General features: G+C 36.4%; 1 protein-coding gene across 6 annotated transcripts in view; it reads left to right on the top strand.

The window, feature by feature from the left end:
* Positions 1 to 25,132, top strand: part of LOC125351633 (ABI family member 3 binding protein) — a 192,447-nt gene that overhangs the window by 48,501 nt on the left and 118,814 nt on the right. For all 6 annotated transcript variants that reach the window (XM_048346517.1, XM_048346514.1, XM_048346515.1 and 3 more), the window contains exons 2-4: positions 1,811 to 1,990; positions 8,167 to 8,235; positions 16,956 to 17,088. In XM_048346517.1, coding sequence (XP_048202474.1) covers positions 1,811 to 1,990; positions 8,167 to 8,235; positions 16,956 to 17,088 — 382 coding nt within the window. The remainder of the gene's footprint in view (positions 1 to 1,810; positions 1,991 to 8,166; positions 8,236 to 16,955; positions 17,089 to 25,132) is intronic.

Here is a 25,132-nt window from a genome sequence, read left to right as displayed (position 1 = left end):
GAGAATCCAAAAGTTTAGCAACATTTCAAGTTCAGGGGAAATATGAAGTAATATAGGCATCACTTGTAGTCCTGGCTTCTGAGATAAGAGTGGTTTCTACAACTTCATATCTATGAAGGGGATGATTTCCTTTATTTCAAAGGCATAGTAGAATCATTTTTTGTGTCTATATTGATCCAGCTTGTGCAGAGTGATCTGGACTGAAATAGGATGAACTTGGAGTAAAGCCTTGAGGAGCTTGCACTGTACAGATGTGGCGATTGGTGTATAGTCATCATGCAACTTTGGTTAATAACAAATGGAATAGGAATTATTAAGTCAGTAAGTAAAGTCTTCCCAATAGGCAAAAGTATCTTGAAATCACTAAATCTGTAGAGAAAAGGGAAAATAAACTATGCTAATCCTTGGGGTGAGATATATTTTGAAAATTAGAAATTTGGGACATTAAAAAAGTATTAGGGATTCTACTATATAATTTTTTTCATTGAGGTCTTGATCAGCAAGTCACACTGCTGATTTGACTAAGCACATTTCCAAAGATAAATATGAATAGGCACACTGCATGGGATTAAAGAGGAAATGGGAATCTTTAATTCCTATTTCCTTTCTGGAGAGCAGAACATACTTTTCTCTTTTCCATTACTTCCTACTTTGTATGTTATACAAAAAAAAAACAACTTGCTGACACTTAAAAAAAGAGAACTAAATGGACTCATGATGGTTCACAGTGGTTGTATTGCCAAATTATTTTGAGATGAACTTAGAAAAAAAAATACAACTCTTTTTGTCTTTCTGAATGATGGCTACAAGATTGAGCCTGTATTAGTAAGCAAATAATGAGCAATTGCGTTGTGCCAGCTTTATAGTTGTGCAAGTTCCCGAATATTTGTAAATAACTCACTTAAAAGGTAGCTGCCCATCATTTAAAAAGCAGGAAGCCAGACCTCCAGCGTACCAGGGAATTGCAGTTGCCCATACTGATAAGCTACAGTTAGTGCCCTTCTGGCTCCTGAGACAAAAATAAATGTTTCCTCACTGTTAGATAAAGACTCCCAGTTGGTGTGATTCTTTGCTTTGTTTTTCAAAATGTTGGTTAAAGCCACACTTCTCACCAATTACTACTGACCAGCTAATTACTCCCCAATGGGGCTGTATCTCACTTACATTGGGCATCTGCTTGTAGCTGCTTCACTGACCCAGTGTGCTCCTGGTCATCTTTCTTTTTAAGCATTCTTTTCCTCCAGTGTCTGTTTTACCATCTATTTACCTCTGTACCAGAAGCCTTCTTCTTCCCTCCCTTTCTGTCTCTTTCAATGATGAAGACTCTGTGGGTATGGGACTGAAGAGCAGCTCAGACAAGGCTGGGAGTTTTGAAGATATAGTAAATCCGTTTTGCCAGAAAGAAACTTCAGTGCTTTCACTATATCAGGATAAGGTATATAAAAAGAAGATTATGGCCAACTGTCCATTGTCAAAAAAGGTCTAAAATCCACCTACTTGCTCAATGGTACATTACCAAGAATTGAACTACTACTGTTTGGGTTTGGGTTTTTTTTGTTCCCCCTACTCTAGGCTGCATTACATATTATAAAACCTACTTTATTTGTGTGTGTGTGTGTGTGTGTGTGTGTTTGTGTGTGTGTGTACACACACGCATGCACGGGTGATGTGTTCTTGAGTAACACATGGTACTCAAGATAATGCATGCTTTCTATGAACAAGGCCTCTGACAACCAAACTTTAAAGAGAACTTCAGGAGAGTGCAAAAGTCATGAAGTAACAGCTAATTTGTTTTTGTTCCCATGGTTAGGTAAAAAGCCAAGCCTGAAAGTCCATATCAACACCACAAGTGATTCCATTTTCTTGAAGTTCCTGCGCCCAAATCCAAACACAAAGCTGGAAGGTTTTCTCCTAGGATATGGCAGCAATTTATCTCCAAACCAATACTTCCCTCTTCCTGCGGAAGGAAAATTCACCGAGGCTGTAGTAGGTAAGATGTGTGAGGATCAGACTCATGAGAAGGGAGGAAATAGGTAATAGATATAACATGATGCAGTGTTGCATATGGGAACTATCTTTAACCTCTTTGGCTAAACCAAGAGCAAGAATCACAAACCATCTGGTACAAACCACAGCATAATTCTTTATATTAAAAAATTTAATTGTAGAAATAATTGCCCATAATCCCTGACCATGGAACCTACTGCATAAGGAAAAAATTAGCTGAAATGCCTAGACTGAAACCTCTAAAACAGTTTATTTTATGGGCACTCATTTTCCTTCTTGCTGTCTTTACTTTCTTTGAGTGGACAAAAACAATGACAGATTTTTAAATGCCTCTTCATGAGATGCTCCTTTGAAAAAGAAAATGCACTACATTTTTCAAAGTTTTGAGAGTAGTTCACATAAAAAGATTAAAGCTTTTCTCTATGCATTATAAATATTTAAATTTCTTACAAATGTTTTTAATCCATTTAAAATGAATATGGGGGATGTGGGTCATTTTCAAGCCTATGCCAATAAAAATATTTTCAAATTAAACTCTTTTTAAAATAGTTAAAGATGGAGCTGGGAATATGGCCTAGTGGCAAGAGTGCTTGCCTCATATACATGAAGCCCTGGGTTTGATTCCCCAGCACCACATATATAGAAAACGGCCAGAAGTGGCGCTGTGGCTCAAGTGGCAGAGTGCTAGCCGTGAGCAAAAAGAAGCCAGGGGCAGTGCTCAGGGCCTGAGTCCAAGGCCTAGGACTGGTAAAAAATAAAAAAATAAAAATAAATAAATAAATAAATAAATAAAACAGTTAAAAATAAGCTGCAGTGAATGCTTTCGAAGTACAAAGCAAGGTTTTTATTTTGTTGAACTGCTAAGATTATTACTTAAGAGCCTTTCTATAAACTTTACCTCTCTTAAAGTCTCTTCTTTCTCTCCTTTTCCCTTTTTTTAAATTATAATAATGATGCACAGAGGGGTTACAGTTATATGTCAGGTAATGAGTATATTTCTTTTTGAACAGTGTCACCTCTTTGTTTTCTCCCAGGTCCCAGGTTTTCCCTCCTGACCACAACCCCTGCTTCACAAGTTGTATACAGTAGTTCATTTTCAACATCATGTCTAATGGCTTTCTTTTCTTATAAAATATTATTGAGTTCAGAGAAATTGGGCCATTTATTGTGATGAATATCCATATCTTGTATTTACCTGGTTGCTTCTTGGATCTTTTTTTTTTTTAACTGACTCCACTATCCCTGTAATTCCTGTGAAAAGATATTTAGAGGTAGAAGCTGTATCAGATTTGGATTTAGTCTTTTTAAGAAATATTTAAAAAGTTGAATGGGGTACTTCTCAGTAATTTACATAAACACACTAAATGGCTGTCCTATTTAGTGCTCCTTAGGCTGGCTATTTGTTTGGTGTATTTAGGAGGTCTTATATTGCTTGTCATCACATTATCCATCATATTTTAATGGCTTTAGCACTTGTTTATGATCATTTCCCAAATCTATGATTGTGTATTGGGTTTGTAAAATGTCAGTTTCCAATTCTATTGTTTATTTTCTGTCTTTTTAAGCTGATGATTGTGAAGAATTTTACTTTTTCTTTCATCAATTTGATGATTTTTTTTAGGAGAGATAGGCTAGATTCTCAGTATGATAAGTTGGTAAATTGGTCAACTCTATGACAAGTGATGATATTGTTTTAAGATCAGTAAGAAGTAATTGATTTTATGTATTAATAAATTCATCTCAATATATCACCCATCCTTCTCGATTTTCACCCTTTTTAAACTTGAGTATGATTGTTTATTTACTTTGGTTAAATTGTGGGCTGCTTAAAGCTAAGGCTTATGTCTTGTTCCCCAGTTATTCATATCTCAATGATTTATGTTGAGTGGATAGGTACTAAATATTTGTGGCATAGAATCTAATAGACTCAAATCAGTGTAGACTTCAGGAGGCCATGGAAAATTGTTTAAGACTTGTCATCAGGCAAGTAAATTTAAGAGCTGTTCAGGTAGACAACATGGACTAGTTATTGTGTGTTCTTAAGAACACTGACACAAAGATTATAGGATTCCTAGGAGGCCATTCCAAGTAGAATTTTTTAAAGCTCCTATCTGTTCTTTAGATCACTCATTTTTTAAAAACAGTCATCCCCTTTCCATAGCAGAAGCAGAAAAACTTTCCACTTACATGTTTCCTTCCTAGTATTTCTTTATGCCAAGGAACGTGTGTGCTTCTATTTTTATTACTTCAAAAATGGTGAATTACATTCCAAGTTACATGTCACTCTTTTGGTTACTTAAATGATGACTTATAGTTTTCCATGATTGCATTTGTATTAATTGTTCCTAGTTGATTAAAGAGCTAGATTTAGGTTTGGGCTACTCTTTTTTCCTTACATCAGAGTTGGTGACTTAACATTAGAAATGTATTTCTTTTTCAGTTGTTGGTCAGAAGTGCAATGTGAACTTCAATGAGCTAACCATAAGGTGTAGGTGGGGCTGCATTCCTTTATGGAGGCACTGAAAGGAGAATCTGGTGTTTTAGCTTTATCCCGCTTCTTCAAGCAGCCTGCCTTCTTTTTCCACCTCCAAGTTAACAGTGGATCAAGCTCTTCGTATGTCACTTCCCATCACTCTGGCCTCCTCCTCCTCTGCATCTAAGAAGCATGTGATTATAATGAGCCATCTGGATAATCCAAGATACCCTCCCTATTTTTAGGTCAGCTGATTAACAACCTTAATTTTACTTGTAACCTAAATTCTCCCTTGTCATTGATTAGGTGATTAAGATGCAAGCATTTTTGCTTATCATGATATTTCATTGTGAAATGAGAAGCTGTTCATTATTCAGAAATACGCAAGTTAATATGCAGTGTCTCTGGACTAATGCTCTACTGATCACTTAAAAGGCTCTTTACACTTACATTAGTATCTGCCTATTGAACAGGCATTTTTCAAGTTGTTTACTGGTCTTACATGCAAAAATATAAAGAAAGAATATTAGATATTTTCTTTTCCCATTTCTGGAATTCATGTGCATATAAATTTTCTGTAAACATTGATTTAAAGTTGCAGTAGGGTAACTTGAGCTTGTGAAAAATGTATTAGCCTCCCAGGTGGCTACCAATGAGTATTAATGGCCTCTAAAGACCAGTTTTTCACTAAGGTGAAAACACATGATTCACATTTAAGAGATTCCTATGAACTCCTTTTTTTTTGACTCCTATTCTGAATTTTTATAATTCTGGTTTGCATGTTAAATTTTTTATTCTTACTTTTATGTTCAGCTGGTGATAATTTTTCAAGTGTCCAATAAAGTTAAAAAATGAGAACTTTCTCACTATTAAACTTTAAATGTTTCTCAACCGTATACTTTATGGTATTCTATTAACATCTGAAAATACTTTAATCACTGTCATCTGTGAAGAAGAGTTATGGTCTATCAATTTTGTAAGTGCAAGCTGAAGAGTTTGATTTAACTTTTTATTTGCATATGTTTACTGTACAAGGGGGGTTTCCACTGTAACATATATGTATATATATGGAATATGTATATAATATGTACCCTGTCAGCTTCACCCCCCTCCTTGTCCTCCTCACTTCCTTCTTAAAACAATTTCAAGTTATTTCATTGTTCTATTGTCATACTTACAGATGAAGTCCTGCAACCAAATTCTTCCCCATTGTCCCTCTCCATTCACCCTCTCACTTGTACTGATACCCATTCACCTATTTTACTGTCTCATTCATTATTGTAATGTATACTAATTGTACCAACGGGTGTTAGCATGGTATTTCACATGTTACTTTGTTATTGACTTATGAATGAGGAAGCATTGGAGAGTAATTATGAGTTGCCCATCTTTTTACTTCCTTCCATGTTACTATCTTCAGCAATAGGGTTGGCTAATACAGGGAAATAACAGGGGGGAGAGAGGGCGCCTTGGTGTCTCCTTGGTTTTGTGTTTTTCAAGCACCTTGCATCCTTACTGTATCTGAAGCCAGTTCTGGCACAAATGGGAAGTGTGGCATGTCTCCTGGACGTGGGACATTTGCCTGGTTCTACTTGAGTCCTGCTGAGCAATAGAATCCTCAGAATAAATGCTAATGAGTTACCTGGGATACATATGGGAGGTAAAAATCCTCAGACCAGCATGTTGCACTGCCTCTGCTCCACACATACTACATTGTCCCAGTGATTTCCCTTTAAAAGCGCAGGTTCAAAAGTAAAACATTAAGATTTCTGTATATGGTGGCTATCTGTGAGCTAGCTGATTCAGCCTCGAGAGTCAGGAGACCCTGCCTTGTTGATTTTACTAATACCAGCTTGGAGTAACAGCATATGCCAGGATTGTCAATAGGAGTAATTGTGACACGAATGTAAAGCTTTAAACAGTATTCTTCACACAGGAAATACTCCACAGATCTTAGTTTCTTAATACCTTGTGTTTTCCTAAGAAAATCAAGCAATGATTAGTATATATAAGTATTCCCACTTGTTTGATTTGATGGCATGGTCCTTTTATGAATCCCAGTTAGCAAGCTACATGTTGAGCTGCAGAGGTCTGGGATTGCACGAATGCCCCTTGATTTATTTGGTGGTCTGTAGGCAACATGATCCACAGGTACATAGCCTGAGATTCTTTCAAGAGGTTGCCTAGGTTGCTTTCTAAGTTTTAGGAGGTTTTAGCAAATGGTGCTGTGTGGCATGCCTAATAAAAAAAAAAAAGGACGGTCTCAGTCTGAAAATGAAACTAGCTCTGTAAAGCCTAGGGCAAGAAGACTTCTGTTCTTGCTGGGAATGTGACTTAGTGGTAGAGTGCTTGCCTAGCATGCAAAGAGCCCTGGGTTCGACTCCTCAACACCACATAAACAGAAAAACCTGGAAGAGGCGCTGTGGCTCAAGTGGTAGAGTGCTAGCTTTGCGCAAAAAGAAGCCAGGGACAGTGCTCAGGCTCTGAGTTCAAGACCCAGAATTGGAAAAACACCAAAACACAACCAAAGTAAGAAGACATCTGTTCCAAACTCCTAATAAACAAAATGATGATATAAATGTGTCTTGAATGATAATGTAAAGTGAACTCTAGGTGACTACATATCCAAATAAAATTTGGTGAGGAATGAATTTCCTGGTGTTCCTAAAGAAATACCATATAATACCCCATCAACCAGTTAATCAAATAGAACTGCTGATACATTGGTATTTTGTATGCCCTAGACATAAGTGATTAACTTACATATGCTTAACCAAACTCTTTTTTTATTACATAAATTTAAAAAAGATTATTTGATAATTAGTCCCATAGTGAGTTAGCATATATTAATTGATTTTAACATAATTTTATTAAAAATCTAAAGGTGGGGCTGGGGATATAGCCTAGTGGCAAGAGTGCCTGCCTCAGATACACGAGGCCCTAGGTTCGATTCCCCAGCACCACATATACAGAAAACGGCCAGAAGCGGCGCTGTGGCTCAAGTGACAGAGTGCTAGCCTTGAGCGGGAAGAAGCCAGGGACAGTGCTCAGGCCCTGAGTCCAAGGCCCAGGACTGGCAAAAAAAAAAAAAAAAAAAAAATCTAAAGGTTTTCAAAGATTTCAAAGATGATTTATATTTCATTGATTTGTATTTTCAGTAAAAGTTATAAATTATGACTTTGTTCAGTAAAATTGAATGGTTGGATAGGAAAACAGAAAAGAAGTTATGTAAACACAGCAAAAATTAAATAAGGCTTTATAAATCTCATGTTCCCATGAAAGTGAATAGGTTCATGCAATACCCACATGTCTTATGAAAAAGTGGCTTTTCTTCTCTGATTTTGGAATTTCAGGCTGTCCATCTATAAGGAGCGGACTTACAGAAGAGATATGACCTGACTTTAAAAATATCTTCAGAAAGAAGAATGGACAAAAATTCAGCCTAAAATTTAAAATAATATTTTTAAAGAGCTCCTTCCCACCCCTGCCCTTTGAAATTTTGGGTTTACTCTGTATTTAATGGACATCTCACAAAATATTAAGTCTTTCCAATCCCTAGGTCTTCTTCTTCACTGGTCCTTCAGTTATGGAGGAGAAATAAGGGAATATTGAGTCATAACATGTGCATATGACTTCAGTGTTGGTTCTTCAAGTATTTTACTGATAAATCATGTTATTATTTTCAGATGCAGAACCAAAATATTTGATAGTTGTGCGGCCTGCTCCTCCTCCAAGTCAAAAGAAGTCATGCTCAGGTATGATCATTTTCACTGGTTTTCTTTTAGTAACATTAAGCTATCACTTTTCATTTTTTGTCCTACAGAGACCAAATGCCCTGGAGGTATCTTAGGAATGGATGGAATGGGTAGATGTAAGCCCCTAGAGAAGCCTTCTAGCCTGGTAGTAGAATCTACCCAGCACCTTGTGCCCAAACAGCTGAAAGTCAGAAAGTTACTGAATCTCTACAGTTTAGTCCTGTTTCTACTGCACAATAGAGAAGATTAAGTGACTGGATGACAATTTCTGGCCTGTGGTCAATGCTCATTTGGTGCTAGCTCCTGTTAGTCTCGTTCTGTTTTGCAGTGTGTGACTTCTCACCAGGTATTCTGACATTTTGGCTTTATGGGTAAGGTTTTATGTCTAATATTCACTTAAAGAGATTATTAATTAATTAATTAACTTATTTATGTGGATGGTGGGGCCTAGGCACTGTCCCTGACCTTTTTTGCTCGAGGTTAGTGATCTATCATTTTGAGCTACTTGTGGTTTTCTGATGGTTAATTGGAGGTAAGAGTTTCATGGACTTTCCTGCCTGGGCTGGCTGTGAACCATGATTCTCAGATTTCAGCCTCTTGAGTAGCTAGGATTACAGGTGTGAACCACTAGTACCCAGCTGAGGAGACTATTTATATGGAAAATTGTTAACTCATTTATATGCGTGCTGAATGGATTAAAACTCTCTCCCTTCCAAACTTTTCTGCAGTCCAGCACAGAGAAAGGGCTCCTTTGATACAAACCTAAATGCAAACATGTAAAATCTTTTTACATGACCAAAGGAAGATTAAACCACATATGGACTAAGTTAACTATTAAGACTTTTTGTCAAATAAAAATTTTCCTGTGAAGAAAAGTCAATTAATTGAAGCTGTGAATATGCTTTTCCTATGAGTTGCAGTGTCTTCTCTCTGGTCGAAACAGTTCATCAGAGTTTTGATTACCTTTTCTTTTTCCTTTATAAATTATTCTTTGAATAATTATTTATCAATGTTATTTGTCTATTATGGAACACTAGATAGCACACAGAAAAGGAGCCTACTGTTTTCTTTCTGTATTTTTCTACAGGCACAAAATGGGAGAAAAGGCAGTCATACTGAACAAAGGGTCTATGGGAAGTACTGTTTTGATTCTAGATATCTGAGGCCCAGGCCAATTGCCAGTAGTCACTTGCCACCACTGCCTTTTCTCCTTTCCTTTTCCTTGACTTCTAGTTCTTGTAAGAACACAAAAGAATGATGCAACATTTTGGTATATATGTATATATGTATATATATAATATATATACATATATACATATATATTTTATTATCAAACTGAATTACAGAGAGGTTATAGTTTCATACATTAGGCATTGGATACATTTCTTGTATTGTTTGTTACCTCGTCCCTCATTACCCCCTCCCCCCTCTCTCTTTCCCTTCCCCTCCCCCCCATGAGTTGTTCAGTTGTTCAGTTCATTTTCACCAAACAGTTTGTAAGTATTGCTTCTGTAGTTGTTTGTCTTTTTTTTTACCCCGTGTCTCTCGATTTTGGTATTCCCTTCCAATTTCCTGGTTCTAATGCCAGTATACCCGGTTTCCAATATATTCAGATAAGATACAGAGATAGTGTAGGTACAATAACAGGAAGGTGATACAGAAATATCATCAATAATAGAGGCTACAGTTACATATGGCACGTTGAAAATAGTTACAACTGTGATATAACAATCATTTCGATAACATGGAGTTCATTTCACTTAGCATTATCTTATGTGTTCATAAGGGTATAGCTATTGGGCTCCTGTGATCCTCTGCTGTGACTTGCCTAATCCTGTGCTAATTATTCCCTATAAGGGAGACCATAGAGTCCATGTTTCTTTGGGTCTGGCTCACTTCAATTAGTATAACTTTTTCCAAGTCATTCCATTTCCTTACAAATGGGGCAATGTCATTCTTTCTGATAGAGGCATAAAATTCCATTGTATATTTGTACCACATTTTCCTGATCCACTCATCTACTGAGGGGCATCTGGGTTGGTTCCAGATTCTAGCAATGACAAATTGTGCTGCGATGAACATTGTTGTGCTGGTGGCTTTAGTGTGATTATGTGTGTGGTCTTTTGGATAGATACACAAAAGTGGGGCTGCTGGGTCCTAGGGGAGTTCTATATTTAGCCTTCTGAGGAATCTCCATACTGCTTGCCAGAGTGGCTGAACCAGTTAACATTCCCACCAACAATGAAGTAGGGTTCCCTTTTGGCCACATCTCCTCCAACATTTGTCATTGTTAGTTTTCTTGATATAGGACATTCTTACTGGGGTGAGATGGAATCTCAATGTTGTTTTGATTTGCATTTCTTTTGTGGCCAGTGATGTAGAGCACTTTTTCATATGCCTCTTGGCCATTCTCATTTCCTCATCAGAGAAGTCTCTTTTTAAGTCTCTAGCCCAGTTGATGAGGGGGCTATTGGTTCTTTGCAGTTATGTTTTGGATGAAGGTAATTTTTTTAGTTCTGCATATATTTTAGAGATGATGCCTTTGTCCGTTGAATGGCCGGTAAAGATCTTCTCCCAATCTGTGGGCTTTCTGTTTATCTTGCGAGCTATGTCCTTTGCCCTGCAGAAGCTCTGTAGTTTGATGTAGTTGATGTAGTCCCATTTGTCCAACCTTTCTTTGATTTGTAGCCTTTCTGGGTCTTTGTTGAGGAAGTTCCATCCAGTACCAAGGAGCCCAAGTGTTTCTCCTACTCCTTCCTTTAGTTTTTTCAGGGTGTCTGTTTTGATTTCGAGATCTTTGATCCATTTGGAATTGATTTTGGTGCAGGGTGATATATAAAGATCTAGTTTTAGTTTGTTGCATGTGTTGAACTAGTTTTGCCAGCACCACTTGTTAAAGAGGCTATCTTTCTTCCAAACCATTGTATTAGCTCCTTTATCAAAGATTAAGTAGGCATAGTTCTGTGGGTTCATTTCTGGGTCTTCAATTCTGTTCCATTGGTCTTCAGGCCTGTTCTGGTGCCAATACCAAGCTGTTTTTATTACTATAGCTTTATAATACAGCTTGAAGTTGGGTATTGTAATTCCTCCAGCACTGTTCTTTCTGCTTAGGATTGTTTTTGCTATTCTAGGTCTTTTATTGTTCCTTATGAATTTCTGGATTGCTTCCTCTATTTCATTAAAAAATGGTGCTGGGATATTAATGGGTATTGCATTGAATTTGTAGATAGCCTTTGGTAATATTACCATTTTGATTGTATTAATCCTCCCAATCCAGGAGCATGGGAGGTTTATCCATTTCCTTAGTTCTGCCTTAATTTCATTTTTCATGTTTAAAGTTCTCATCGTAGAGGTATTTCACTTCTTTGGTTAAGGTTATTCCTAGGTATTTTATGTTTTTTGAGGTTATTGCAAAAGGAGTTGCTTTCCTGACTTCAGCCTCGGTCTTCAGGTCGTGAGCATATAGAAAGGCCGTTGATTTTTGAGGGTTTATTTTATATCCTGCAACTTTGCCAAAGTTTTGGATCAGCTCTAGTAGCTTGGGGATAGAGTCTATGAGGTTCTTTAGGTATAGGATCATGTCATCTGTGAAGAGAGAAAGTTTAACTTCATCTTTTCCTATTTGGATCCCCTTTATATTTTCTTCTTGCCTAATTGCTCTGGCTAGGAATTCTAGTACTATGTTGAAGAGAAGGGGGGAGAGCGGACATCCCTGTCTTGCTCCTGATTTTAAAGGGAATGGTTTTAGTTTTTCCCCATTTAGAGTTATGCTTGCTGTTGGTTTGTCATAGACTGCCCTTATTATATTCAGGAATGTTCCCTGGAATCCAAGTTTTTCCAGGGCTTTTAGCATAAATGGGTGCTGGATTTTATCAAACGCTTTCTCCACATTGAGTGATATAACCATGTGTTTCTTTACCCTGCTCCAGTTGATGTGGTGGATTACATTAATTGACTTCCATATATTGAACCAACTTTGCATCTCTGGGATGAATCCACTTTGATCGTGGTGTATGATTTTTTTGATGACCTGTTGAAGTTGATTGGCCAGAATTTTGTTGATAATTTTTGAGTCTATGTTTATCAGGGAAATCAGTCTATAGTCCTCTTTCCGTCCCTGCCTGGTTTTGGGATGAGGGTTACACTGGCTTCATAGAATGTGTCTGGTAGTGAACGTTCTCTTTCAATTTCATTGAAGAGTTTGAGAAATATTGGTATGAGTTCTGTTTTTAAGGCCTTGTAGAATTCTGCAGTGAATCCGTCTGGACCTGGGCTTTTCTTGGCTGGAAGATCACTTATTGCCTTTTCTATTTAAATACTGGATATGGGTCTGTTTAGAAGGTTTAAGGCTTCATGGTTGAGTTTGGGGATATAAATTTTTTCTAGGAAATCATCCATTTCTTCCAACTTCTCGAATTTGTTGGCATAAAGGTTTGCAAAATAGTCCCTTATTATGGTCTGAATTTTGGTTGTTTCTGTGGTGATGTTACCTGTTTCATCTCTTATCTTATTTATTTGAGTGTGCTGCCTTCGTTTTTTGTTCTGGTTTGCTAAGGGTCTGTCTATATTGTTGATTTTTTTCAAAGAACCAACTTTTTGTTTTGTTGATTCTTTCGATGGTTTTTTCGTCTCTAATTGATTTAATTCTGATTTGATTTTAATTATTTGCTTCCCTCTATTGACTTGGGGTTTGACTTGTTGTTTCTTTCAAGGAAAATAAGGTGCTGCCTTAAATTATTGAGTTGCTGTTTCTCCAGTTTGTTGATGTATGTACTCAGAGATATAAATTTTCCTCTGAGTACTGCCTTTGCTGTGTCCCAGAGGAGCTGGTACTTTGTGTCCTCATCTTGGTTGAGTTCCATAAACATTTGAATTTCCAATTTAATTTCTTCAATGACCCATTCATGGTTTAGCAGTGTATTGTTTAGTCTCCATGAATTGTAGGATTTTCTGTGGTGGCTGTTTGAATTGAGCTCTAATTTTATTCCATTGTGTCTGAGAGAATGCAGGGAATGGTTTTGATACTTCTGAATTTGTACAGATTTTCTTTGTGCCCTAAGATGTGATCTATTTTGGAGAATGTTCCATGTGCCGCTGAGAAGAATGTGTATTCTGTTGTTGCTGGGTGGAATATTCTGTAGATGTCGATTAAGTCTAGTTGGTCTATACAATTGTTTACTTCTGTGATTTCTTTGTTCAGTTTTTGGCATGAGTGTGGTATATTAGACTCTGGTTTCATAAGAATATTCATTGAATTGTTTCTCAATCTAATAGGAATACAGTACAAACAATGGAAAATATATAAGGGAACTCAAGACTGTGATTACACATTAGTAGTATTTTATAATTTTGGTTTGAGGCTTTTATGACACTTGCTTTAGAGTCATTTTTTCCCACCTCATTATGACTAGCTCAGGAAATTGTTACATTTTGCTCAGGATGTGATACCCCACCTTTCCTTTCAGGCAACAGATGTAATTTTTGTTTTTATAATGTTCATTTGGGAATAATCACTAATGAATTCACTTCCATTCAATTTCTGTTTGCATCAGCACATAAATTCTACTTACTTTGTCATTTCTATAGTAAGATCTAAAACTTGGCAAAATAACTGTTTGATTGTTCATACCTATAGCTTCCCACCATACACTGTGGATATTTCTAAGTAACATTATCTTTGTACATTATGAATCAAGTCATATTATATATGTATATGCACATAATAAAGAGCAAACTATAAAAAGATTGAGGGAACCAAAATGTGATTTTTGATTTTGCTTTCCATGTTATTTTACATCCCTTGTAGATTTCTTAGGATCCTATTTTTCATCTGTAAAATAATATTGTTGTGAAAATCCAATAAGAGATGGAAAAAAAATAGCAGAATCACTTCTATACTTTTTTTCCCACACAATGTGTGCTCATTACCCTCAATCAAGGGTCTCATCATCCCTCCATGGAGTGGAATGTGAACCATTCAAGCCATAACTATATGGGGCATGATTGCAGATGTATTTTATAAAATTTATAGGGAAGGATGGATGCATAATTGCAACCAAGGCAATGTAAATTATATCTGACCATGATTAAAAGTAACTATCCTTGTTAAGAGACATTCTGGAGTTCTGCAGCACAGTGGGTGACTACTTATGTTATTCAGCTTTCTGTTATGATAACCAAGACCTGAGGTGATCAACTTATATAGAGAAGAGGGTCATTGTGACTCACAATCTGAAGAGGCTTCAGTCCATAAACTATTGTCCCTAAACTACCGGCAGAACATCATGACAAGAATGAAAGTAAAACCACTAGTCTTGGGGCCAGAATGCCAAAAGAGAGAAAGGGAAGTGCCTGAGATACCACAGTCCCCTTCAGAGGTGTGATCCTAATAGCCTAGAGACCTCACACTAGGATTTCACCATAAGGAAATGTTAAGTGTTTAAGGAAATAAGTTTACTCCTATTTAAACATTATATAAGGCAGACAAGTATTGAAACATTACATAGCACCTCATAAATATGTACAATTTTTATTTATGTTAAATCAGCCTGTTATACTCTAATGAGGAATGTTGCCACACACACACACACACACACACACACACACACACACACACACACACACACACACACACACACACTGAACTCAGAAGATTTATCAGAATAATAACTTACAGAATGTAAACCAGGGCTGAGAATATGGCCTAGTGGCAAGAGTGCTTGCCTCATATACATGAAGCCCTGGGTTCAATTCATCAGCACCACATATATAGAAAACGGCCAGAAGCGGCACTGTGGCTCAAGTGGCAGAGTGCTAGCCTTGAGCAAAAAGGAAGCCAGGGACAGTGCTCAGGCTCTGAGTTCAAGGTCCAGGACTGGCAAAAATAAAAAATTCAGAATGTAAACCAACAAGTGAGTCACAGTTTTCTACAGCATTGGATTCAAATAATTGCCAATTGGCTATAAAATGTGTATGCTCCTTCCTGTCTTAATCAAGTCAAATTAGGTTTTGCTGTTTGGCTTCCACACCACTGGATTAAGAGAATACAAGTTTTTTTTTCCTGTAGCAAAGGCAGCATACTAAGTCTCATCAATTAATGGCATTAGAAAGTTATGTATGGTTTATGTTAGCTCTATGCCATTTTCCTGGGCTTCTTTTATGATTTTTACTTCATTTACCCTGATTGAGCCAGTGGATAAGGTTTATCCTCTGTCTCCCTGTCTTCTTCTTTTTAATTGTCAAGGTGATGTACAGAGGGTGACAGTTACATGCCTTTGGTATTGAGTACATTTCTTATCAAACTTGTTATCTTCTCCCTCATTTTCTCCCACCTCCCCTCCTCCTCAGTCCCCCCACTTGTACAGTTGGTTTACAGCATATTGTAAGTATTGCTGTTGCATTGGTTCACCTTTTACCCTTTGTCTCACCAGTTTGATGTTTCCTTTCCCTTCCCTATTTCAAATAAATGTATATACAATACCCAGAGTACCAAAATCAGTTAGTGACATCAGGGATAAAACCCTGGAGAAGAAAGACCCATGGAGAAGAAAGACAAAAGAAAAAGGCATAATTTCATATTGTACATTGAAAATAATGACAGTGATAAACCACTTATTTCCATAACTTGGAGTTCATATCGCTTAACATCATCTTATGCGATCATATGTACATAGCTATTTTAGTAGCTCAAATGATTTTGAAACTGCAAATGCCTACCACTATGTACTTAATGACTCTATAACCATTTATCTAGATGATTCTTACCACAGCCCAAATCCACTTAGACCATCAGGGTAATTAATCATGCTTTTCCTGTATTATCCTACTCTTCTAGCCTTGTTAACAATGCGCCCAACTTTTTCACTGTGGCATAATGAGTGTACAATGTATGTCCATTACAATACTATGTCAAGAGATTTCATACTTGCATTTTTAAAAGTTTTGGTGATAATGGGGTTTGAATTCAGAAATTTGTGTTTCCCTTATATCTAGCTCTATTTTGTACTTGTTTTTTTAAGATAAAGTCTCACTTTTCTATCTGTCCCATAATCTAACTACTTTAAGCTTCTCAATATAATGGGAATGACAAGCATATACCACTGTGTCCAGCTTCTTCATTTGAGTCTTGAAAACGTTTTTTTGCTTAGCTCATGTGGGACTTGTGATTCTCCTGACTTTATCTGCCCAAGTAGGTAGGATTACAGAAACGAATTACTAGTGCCCAGCTTCTAAATGGGTACTTTTAAATGAACATAACTTGCCATCAAGATGATAAGTGCTCCTTCCTCTTATATAATATTTCATACTCACAGTCCTGGTGTTGCATATATATGTATATATATAATGTCTGCATGCATATATACATCTAAATGTGTGTATGTATGTTTACTTCACTAAGCATAGTAAAATCTGCATGCCTACTTAAAAACTCAGAAGAAATGAAATATACATATAGTCAGATATGGTTTAGATGTATATACATATACATGGATGCATGCATACAGAAATATATACTTATGTGCATACATCAATCTGATTAAGCATTCTATTTGGTTCAGGTTTCAATTCATGGACAGGAACTAATATTATTTGTAGACAATATGAAAGAAAATTAATTTGATCTTTTCCAAATTTTTAAATCATCATGTTTATGCATTTTGTTTGAAGATGTAAAACCACACTAAATGTTTCTGGAGTTAATCTGCATGCTCTCTCCCTAGGTAAATCTCGCCCTCGCAAACCTCTGCAGCTGGTGGTTGGTACACTCACACCCAGCTCAGTCTTCCTGTCCTGGGGCTTCCTCATCAATCCTCACCATGACTGGACGCTGCCAAGTCAGTGTTCCAGTGACAGGTAATGCATCGCGATGGAACACGTTATTACCAAAACTTTTGCATGTGAATTACTAATGTTTTTAATTTTTTCATTATCTTTAAGGGGTTGTACAAAGATGTTGCCATTTAACCTTTGTTTATGAATATAATATGCCTTTATCAATGTCACCCCTTTTAATATCCTTACCCATTCCTCCTCTTCCCATGTCCTTCCCTCACTTTTCTTAATTTTATAGGATTATACATTGAATTCTTTTTTTTTTTTTTTTTGGCCAGTCTTGGGGCTTGGACTCAGGGCCTACTGTCCCTGGCTTCTTTTTGCTCAAGGATAGCACTCTGCCACTTGAGCCACAGCACCACTTCTGGCCGTTTTCTGCATATGTGGTGCTGGGGAATTGAACCCAGGGCCTCATGTACATGAGGCAGGCAATCTTGCCACTAGGCCGTATCCCCAGCCCCATACATTGAATTCTTAACTGCACTCTCCTCTTCGTCAATGTCTCTCTCCTTGACTTCACCCCACACCTTTCAAACACTCACTCTCTGGTGTTTATTTTGTTTTGCATGCATAACTGTTAGGACCATTAGCAGTTACAACCACTTATCAGCTAGAAAGTCATGCAGAGAGCACAGATGAGTGTAAATCAGGAGCTGTAGGATGTGATCTTCCCACAGAGGTATGATCTTCCTAACTAAAAAACACACCAATATATGTTTTCTACCAAATAAGAAGAAAAAACAAAGGGGAAATAACAAGTAGCAAATATACATTTATGAATGCTACAGCTTTTTTTATGTAATAAAGTTCACAGGAGAGGGCTGAAGGTAGTTGGGAAAGATGTGTATAAGTTGGAAAGTTCTTGGAAAAGGCTAGATCTTTGATCTGCTAAATAAGTGCTTGAGGCAGTAGTTCTCCAAGTGTGGTGCCCTATACTAAGCAACATCCCCACCCCATCACTTGGGAACGTGCTACGAATATAGGTCTCCAGGAATACAGGTTTCTGCTTGCATCTTGAGTTACCAGAATTAGAAAGTCTAAAAATGACTCTCAGCCATTTGTATTTTAACAAGCTGTCTAGATGGTTCTTTCTTTCAATTTTATTGTTATTATAAAGATGATGTACAGAAGGGTCACAGTTACATAAGTCAAGTTATGAGTATAATTCTTCATGAACAGTGTCTCTTCTCTCATTTCTCAGAGTTTTTCCCTCTTGACCCCTCCCTCACAAGTTGTAGAGTTCATTTTCAACATATTGAGTGTTTACTGAGTATCACTGCTGCATTTGTTCACCCTTTGTCCCATCATTTCTGTAATTCCTCTTATTCTCCCCCAAACAGGTAAATGTACATATGAGACAGAAGGTGCTGAAATAAAAAACAGTGACAAAAGAAGGGAAAAGGAAGCAAAATAACATAAAACCTCTTTTTTTCCATTTCTTGGAGTTCATTTCAAAACATCATTCTATATGATTGTCTGCTCATAATTATTTAACCTTTGTGATCCTCTCCTAAGAATATCCTCATTTGGTCTCACTGTGTGAGTGTCTAGAGTCCTGTATAATTTATCATGTCCAAGTGTATTTTTTTGTATTTTACCTTCCAGTGTGTTTACTTATAGTTTTATAGGCATTTTCCAGTTAGAAGAAATAAGGGAAAATATTCAGTCTATATTTCTTTGGGTCTGGCTTACTTCACTTAATTTTTCACAAGTCTTTCCATTTCCTTATGAACAGTACAATGTCATCCTTTCTGATGGAAGCATAGAATTCCATTGTGTGTATATATACATTTTCTTGATCCCTTTGTCTGCTGAGGGGCATTTGAGTTGATTCCATATCTTGACTATGGTAAACAATGCTGCAATGAACATGATTGTTCTGGTAACTTTAGTGTGACCTTGTTTGTGGTCTGTTGGATAAATGCCCAGGAGTGGAACTGCTGGATCATAAGGAAGCTCTACGTTTAGTCTTTTGAGGAGATATACTTAGAACTCAATAAAATAACCCCCACTAAAATAAATCCTCAAAGAAACAACAATCCAATTAATAAGTGAGCTAAAGACATGAGAGACTTCTCAGAAGTAGTAATAGCCAACATACACATGAAGAAATGTTCAATATCTCTGGCCATAAAAGAAATTCAGATCAAAACAACATTGGGATTCTACCTTACCACAAGTCAGAATGGTCATTATCAAGAACACTAACAATAATAGATGCTGGTGGTCATAATAGATGCCAAAAGAGAATGCTACTACATTGTTGGTGAGAATATAATCTTGTTCAACCACTCTGCAAAGCAGCATGGAGGTTCCAGATGGTTCTTAAGCCCACTCAGTTTGAAAATCACTGGCTTAGAAAACCAGAGAGAAAAAGAAGCAGTAGAGATAAAGGCAGAAGAAACCAGACATGACAATAAAGGTACCATCTCAATTGGCAAAACAAATAGGAAAATTAGATCCATTTTTCTCTGATGGCCTTACACATAAAAGGTATAGTTAATACTGTGCATGTGCTAAGAATCATGCTGAACATTGTTGTTCTGGTGGCTTTAGTGTGATTATGTTTGTGGTCTTTGGATAGATGCCCAAAAGTGGGGCTGCTGGGTCATAGGGGAGTTCTATATTTAGCCTTCTGAGGAATCTCCATACCGCTTGCCAGAGTGGCTGAACCAGTTTACATTCCCACCAACAATGAAGTAGGGTTCCCTTTTGGCCACATCCCTTCCAACAATTGTTATTGTTAGTTTTCTTGATATAGGACATTCTTACTGCAGCACAATTTGTCATAGCTAGAATTTGGAACCAACCCAGATGCCCCTCAGTAGACGAATGGATCAGAAAAATTTGGTACATGTACACAATGGAATTTTATGCCTCTATCAGAAAGAATGACATTGCCCCATTTGTAAGGAAATGGAAGGACTTAGAAAAAGTTATACTAAGTGAAGTGAGCCAGACCCAAAGAAACATGGACTCTATGGTCTCCCTTATAGGGAATAATTAGCACAGGATTAGGCAAGTCACAGCAGAGGATCACAGGAGCCCAATAGCTATACCCTTATGAACACATAAGATAATGCTAAGTGAAATGAACTCCATGTTATGGAAACGATTGTTATATCACAGTTGTGACTACTTTCAACGTGCCATATGTAACTGTAGCCTCTATTATTGATGATATTCCTGTATCACCTTCCTGTTATTGTACCTACACTATCTCTGTATCTTATCTGAGTATATTGGAAACCCGGTATACTGGTATTAGAACTAGGAAATTGGAAGGGAATACCAAAATTGAGAGACACGGGGTAAAAATAAAGACAAACAACTACAGAAGCAATACTTACAAACTGTTTGGTGAAAATGAACTGAACAACTGAACAACTCATGGGGGGGAGAGGAAGGGGGAGGGAGATGGAGGAATGAGGGAGGAGGTAACAAACAGTACAAGAAATGTATCCAATGCCTAATGTATGAAACTATAACCTCTCTGTAATTCAATTTGATAATAAAAATATACAAAAAGAAATCATGCTGAACACAAAAACATGATTCTGAATCACATGCAAACTCATATTTGTTTGTCATAAATACTACTATATTAGCTTCATTTATTACCAAACATTCAAAGTTTTGAGCTTCAATTATGACATTGTATTTTAAAAGTTTTTACTTTGGTTTCAAGTACAAAGTGATTTTTAAATCTGAGAAATAGCTTGTTTCCTCTTTAAATGTAATTTTTTGGCAGTACTAGGATTTGAACTCAAGGCCTTATACTTGCTAAATTGGTGCTCTACCACTTGAGCCATACCTTCAATCCAGCTTTTCTAGTTAGAGATAGGAGTCTCTCAAATTTTTCTGAGTAGATTGGCTTAAAACCAGGATCCTTAGATCTCAGCTTCTTGATTAGGATTACAGTTTTAAACCACTGGTGTCTAGTCCTAAATATAAAATTTTGAGATACAATTTAAACACAATAAAATGCACAGAGCTTAAATGTATATTTTGAGTAATGATAAATGAATAAAAGCACATACTTTATAGTATCAAGACATAGAATACTTTATCACCCCCAAAAAGTAGCTTAGTTAACCATTGACTAAAATTATCTCACCACATATTTGTTCTGTCTCTTCTAGAATTTCATATAAATGGAATCACATAGTATAAGTTTTAGGATCTTTTTTCATTCAACCTGTGTTTTGAGCTTAATTTCATAGCATTTCAGGTATCAATGATCGATTCTATCTTTATTCCCGAGTAGTGTCCTTTTTGTGAATATTCTGGTCCACTCACCGGCTTTAAAAAAATCCATGTCAATTTAATAAACATTGTTGTATAAGACTTTATGTTTGAAATTTCTCTCAGGTAAATACTTAGAATTGCAACTGATAGGTTCCAGGGAAGATATGTCTCTATTTTTGTCTAATGTTCTTGCCTGCCTTTCCTCAAGCAATTACGAGAGTTCTAATTGCTCCACTTCTTCATGGTAGCTGTCTAGAACCGCAGTATCTCCTTATAGATTTTCCATGCATTTCTCTTGGACTAAGGATATTGAGTACTTGTTCATGTAGTCTTTGGCTATTTGTCTATTTTTATAGTGGATTTTTTATATTTTGCTAAACTGAGTTAAAAAGGAAGAACTTTTAAAATGATTATAAGTTTCCAAAAGTACCTTTCATATGATTTTTATTGAGAAATAAATTTTTTCTTTATATGGACATAGTTCTCAAGGGATTACATACTTGGGGAAAAAACATTTCTAAGGTATTTCTAAAACCCACTTTTTTTGGAAAACAATTTTGAGATGTTTCAAGGAATTTGAAGTATTCTCTATTTCACCCACCACTAAGCCCATGACTTATTTTGCTTGGAAAATGGACTCTTGGAAGTGCATGTTTTCTTGCCATAATTCCAGTTCCAATGGAGCATTCCAAGATGCCAGTATGAGAAAATAAACACTTATGGGCTGCCTTTTTCCTCTTCTCACTTTTAAAAGTTCTTCTACTAAAAAAAAAAAAAAGAAGAAGAAGAAAAAGAGGGAAGGAGAGAGAAAAAAGAAGGAAAAGAGGAAATTTGATATTTCAGCAAAATGTAGCCTGGTTTTAATGTTTACTGGAGGTGATTAGTTTCACCACGTCTATTACAATAATGTAATTCATACATCATCTGGATATTATTTCCTTGGTTGCTATGAAGATTTTCTCTTAATTTCACTTGGCCCTACTGATCTTACTGTGAAATAATTTATTAGTTGCATAGTTTTGATGCACAAATGTTGCCTTGGCTTGGCAGTACCAGGAGACAGAGAATATAGAAAGGTGAGGACAAATGTCAAAGGCATTTCACTCTAACACCCTTCTTCTTCTTCACACTACCTAAACATTATACTCTCCCCACCTGCTCACACCCTTCCTCTGCCCTTTGCATCAAATAAATGGAGTCATGCTTGTCAAATCACAATATGCAAAATGACTAATTCTACTTTGAGTGAAGTTCTTGAAAGAATTAGTATGTTTCATGCCAAGATGTTGAATACATTCAAACCTGAGTGAGAGAACCAAGATAATCTTAGAAATGTAATGAATTGGAAGGATATAATGTAAACAGAAAGGTAAGGCAGTTATAATATTCAACGTACATCCTATGAAACTAGGAAAATTGAAGGATGAGTGGAGATGGGAGAGATTAGGGAGAAAGACTAAAGGGCTGATACTGATCAAGGTGCGATGTACTCATAAACTGACGTGTTAAATTCTAACCCTTTTTTTTTTTTTTTACAACTACTCAAGGATAATAAAAAACACAATTGAAAAAGAGAAGGGTTGAACAATCACAGCTAAACATCAACATTTGGAGAACTTGTGGTGTCCATTTCCCCAGGCCTTTTTTTCCACAAGTTAGCACACTTAATAAAGGGCTGACATTTAAAGTCTTTGTCATGCTTGAAAAATATTAGTAGTCTTTACTTAAAAATATAATAAATACAGTACAGATTTAAAAAGCACCCAAATAAATCAACCAGAAGCGTAAATATGTGTAATTAAAAGCAGATTTGGAGAAATCTGTCCTCATGTACATGGAGATTTTTTCCCCTCAGAATTTAGACTAAGCCAGTAGGCTGCAATAAGCAAAAGTATGCTAATGGAGATGCATACTGAAATCTGAAAATCAGATTAATATAGCTTAAATTTTCTTTCAAGGAGTTGGAGGTATGGCTCAGGTGGTAGAGAGCCAGCCAAAGAGCAGAAGTGTAAGATAATGAGTTCATTCTGGTCTCAAACAACAAAAAAAATGAAGTTATCTTATGAAGTCACAGGAATCAGAATGCACTTATCTCACTATAGGAACAAATGGTGTCATTTAAAAACACTTGAACTCGAATATCCAGAACCTACTGTAGAGTCTGATTTATTCGTTTCCCATTGTTTTATATATTTGCATGGGATCTGTATAGTCTCCTGTAGTATTAGATTCTTTTCTGCGTTCATATTGCTTCATTTAATGTTTTTATTCTTAATGGACTGTGGATGCAAGAATATATACATTTGTCCTCAATATACCCAAGGTCAAAAGAATGGTTTCCAAATTGGTGCAGATTGATGGTAAAATGATTTTGTTGTTGTTTGTTTTATATTGTTGGCTATGGAGCTTGAACTCGGGGCCTGGGTACTGTCCCTGAGCTTTTTTTGCTGAAGGCTAGTGCTCTACCACTTTGAGCCACAGCTTTACTTCCAGTTTTCTGTTGGTTAACTGGAGATGAGTCTCATGGACTTTCCTGTTTGTGCGGGCTTTCAACAATGATCATCAGATCTCAACCTCCTGAGTAGCTAGGATTAATGTTTTTAACCAAACACGCATTTCATCATTCATAGATTATATTTGTCCTTTCTGAGTTTCCAACTTGTTAAAGTTTCAGGATTACTTTCTCACTCCTTTACTAACTTATTAAAGCTTCATAATTTGTTTAGAAACCATTTTCACATTTTTCTCACACTTTCATAGTGTTTATTTATTCTACATGTAGAAAGAGGGCTCTTGTTTTGGGCCAGAACAGTCTCTTTCCTTTTACTCTTTCTTTTTTATTCCCAATTTTTTTTAAGAAAACATTTTTCATTGTGAATTCTTACTTCATTGACCCCAATGCCTTGTTTCCCATTTTTTTATATCAGTGTAAACTGTAAGTTCTGTAAGAGCTGAGCTACATGTGTCTTACCCACAATTGTCACCACAGCCACAGACTAACACTATGTGTATAACAGGCCATCAGTAAACACAAGCTGAATGAATGCACTCAACATTCTCACCTTTGTGTTTCATCATTTCCTCCAAGTCCTCCCTGATAAAATGAGCTCTACTTTTTCTTTTGGATTATTACCTTGTCTTCTTTCTTTGAAAAGTACCATGATTCTTCCATTCAACCAAATTTAAAATTTTATTAATATTTTATATTTTTTCTAGTTTTGGAAGGTCCCAAGTCATAATGATTTGCTTTGGAGAAGAACCGAGGTCTGTGTTGTTATTTCCCATATCTGCATTTTCACATCAGTGGTTCTTCTATCTGGAATTGTCCATCAGTCCTTCATTATAGAATTCTTTTTTCTTTGACAATTTCCCTCTTGCCCCTCTTAATCATTCTTCCTCTCTTTAGCTGACTTCTTTTCCTATGTACTAAATATGGAATAGTGTTCTATCTTTGTTTTTTTAATCTTCCTTAATTTATGCCTGGTAGTTAATTAACACCTTTATGTAGAGAAATGCTTCTTAATTTTGATCTGTGTGGATTTTGCTCAGCCCGAGAAAGAGGAAGAGCCTGAGAATCTACATTTTGAAAAAAGCTCTAAGCAATTGCTTTAGTTGTTGTTATACAAAAAACAGGAGGTGTGGTATGGATAAAAATGACTTCCAATGCTGAAACTCTGACCAGGATCCATTTCCAGAATTCTGTTTTTACAGTCGTCCATGTAAAGTAGCCAACGTAAAGTTTTTGTCATGCTTAAAAAATATTAGTAGTCCTGAGTTAAAAATACAATATAGTACATATTTTTTAAAAACACCCAAA

Source organism: Perognathus longimembris, chromosome 5 (assembly GCF_023159225.1).
Source record: "Perognathus longimembris pacificus isolate PPM17 chromosome 5, ASM2315922v1, whole genome shotgun sequence".
Classification (NCBI taxonomy): domain Eukaryota; kingdom Metazoa; phylum Chordata; class Mammalia; order Rodentia; family Heteromyidae; genus Perognathus; species Perognathus longimembris.
Note: the sequence above shows the minus strand (reverse complement) of the source record. Positions and strands in the feature narration are given on the sequence as shown.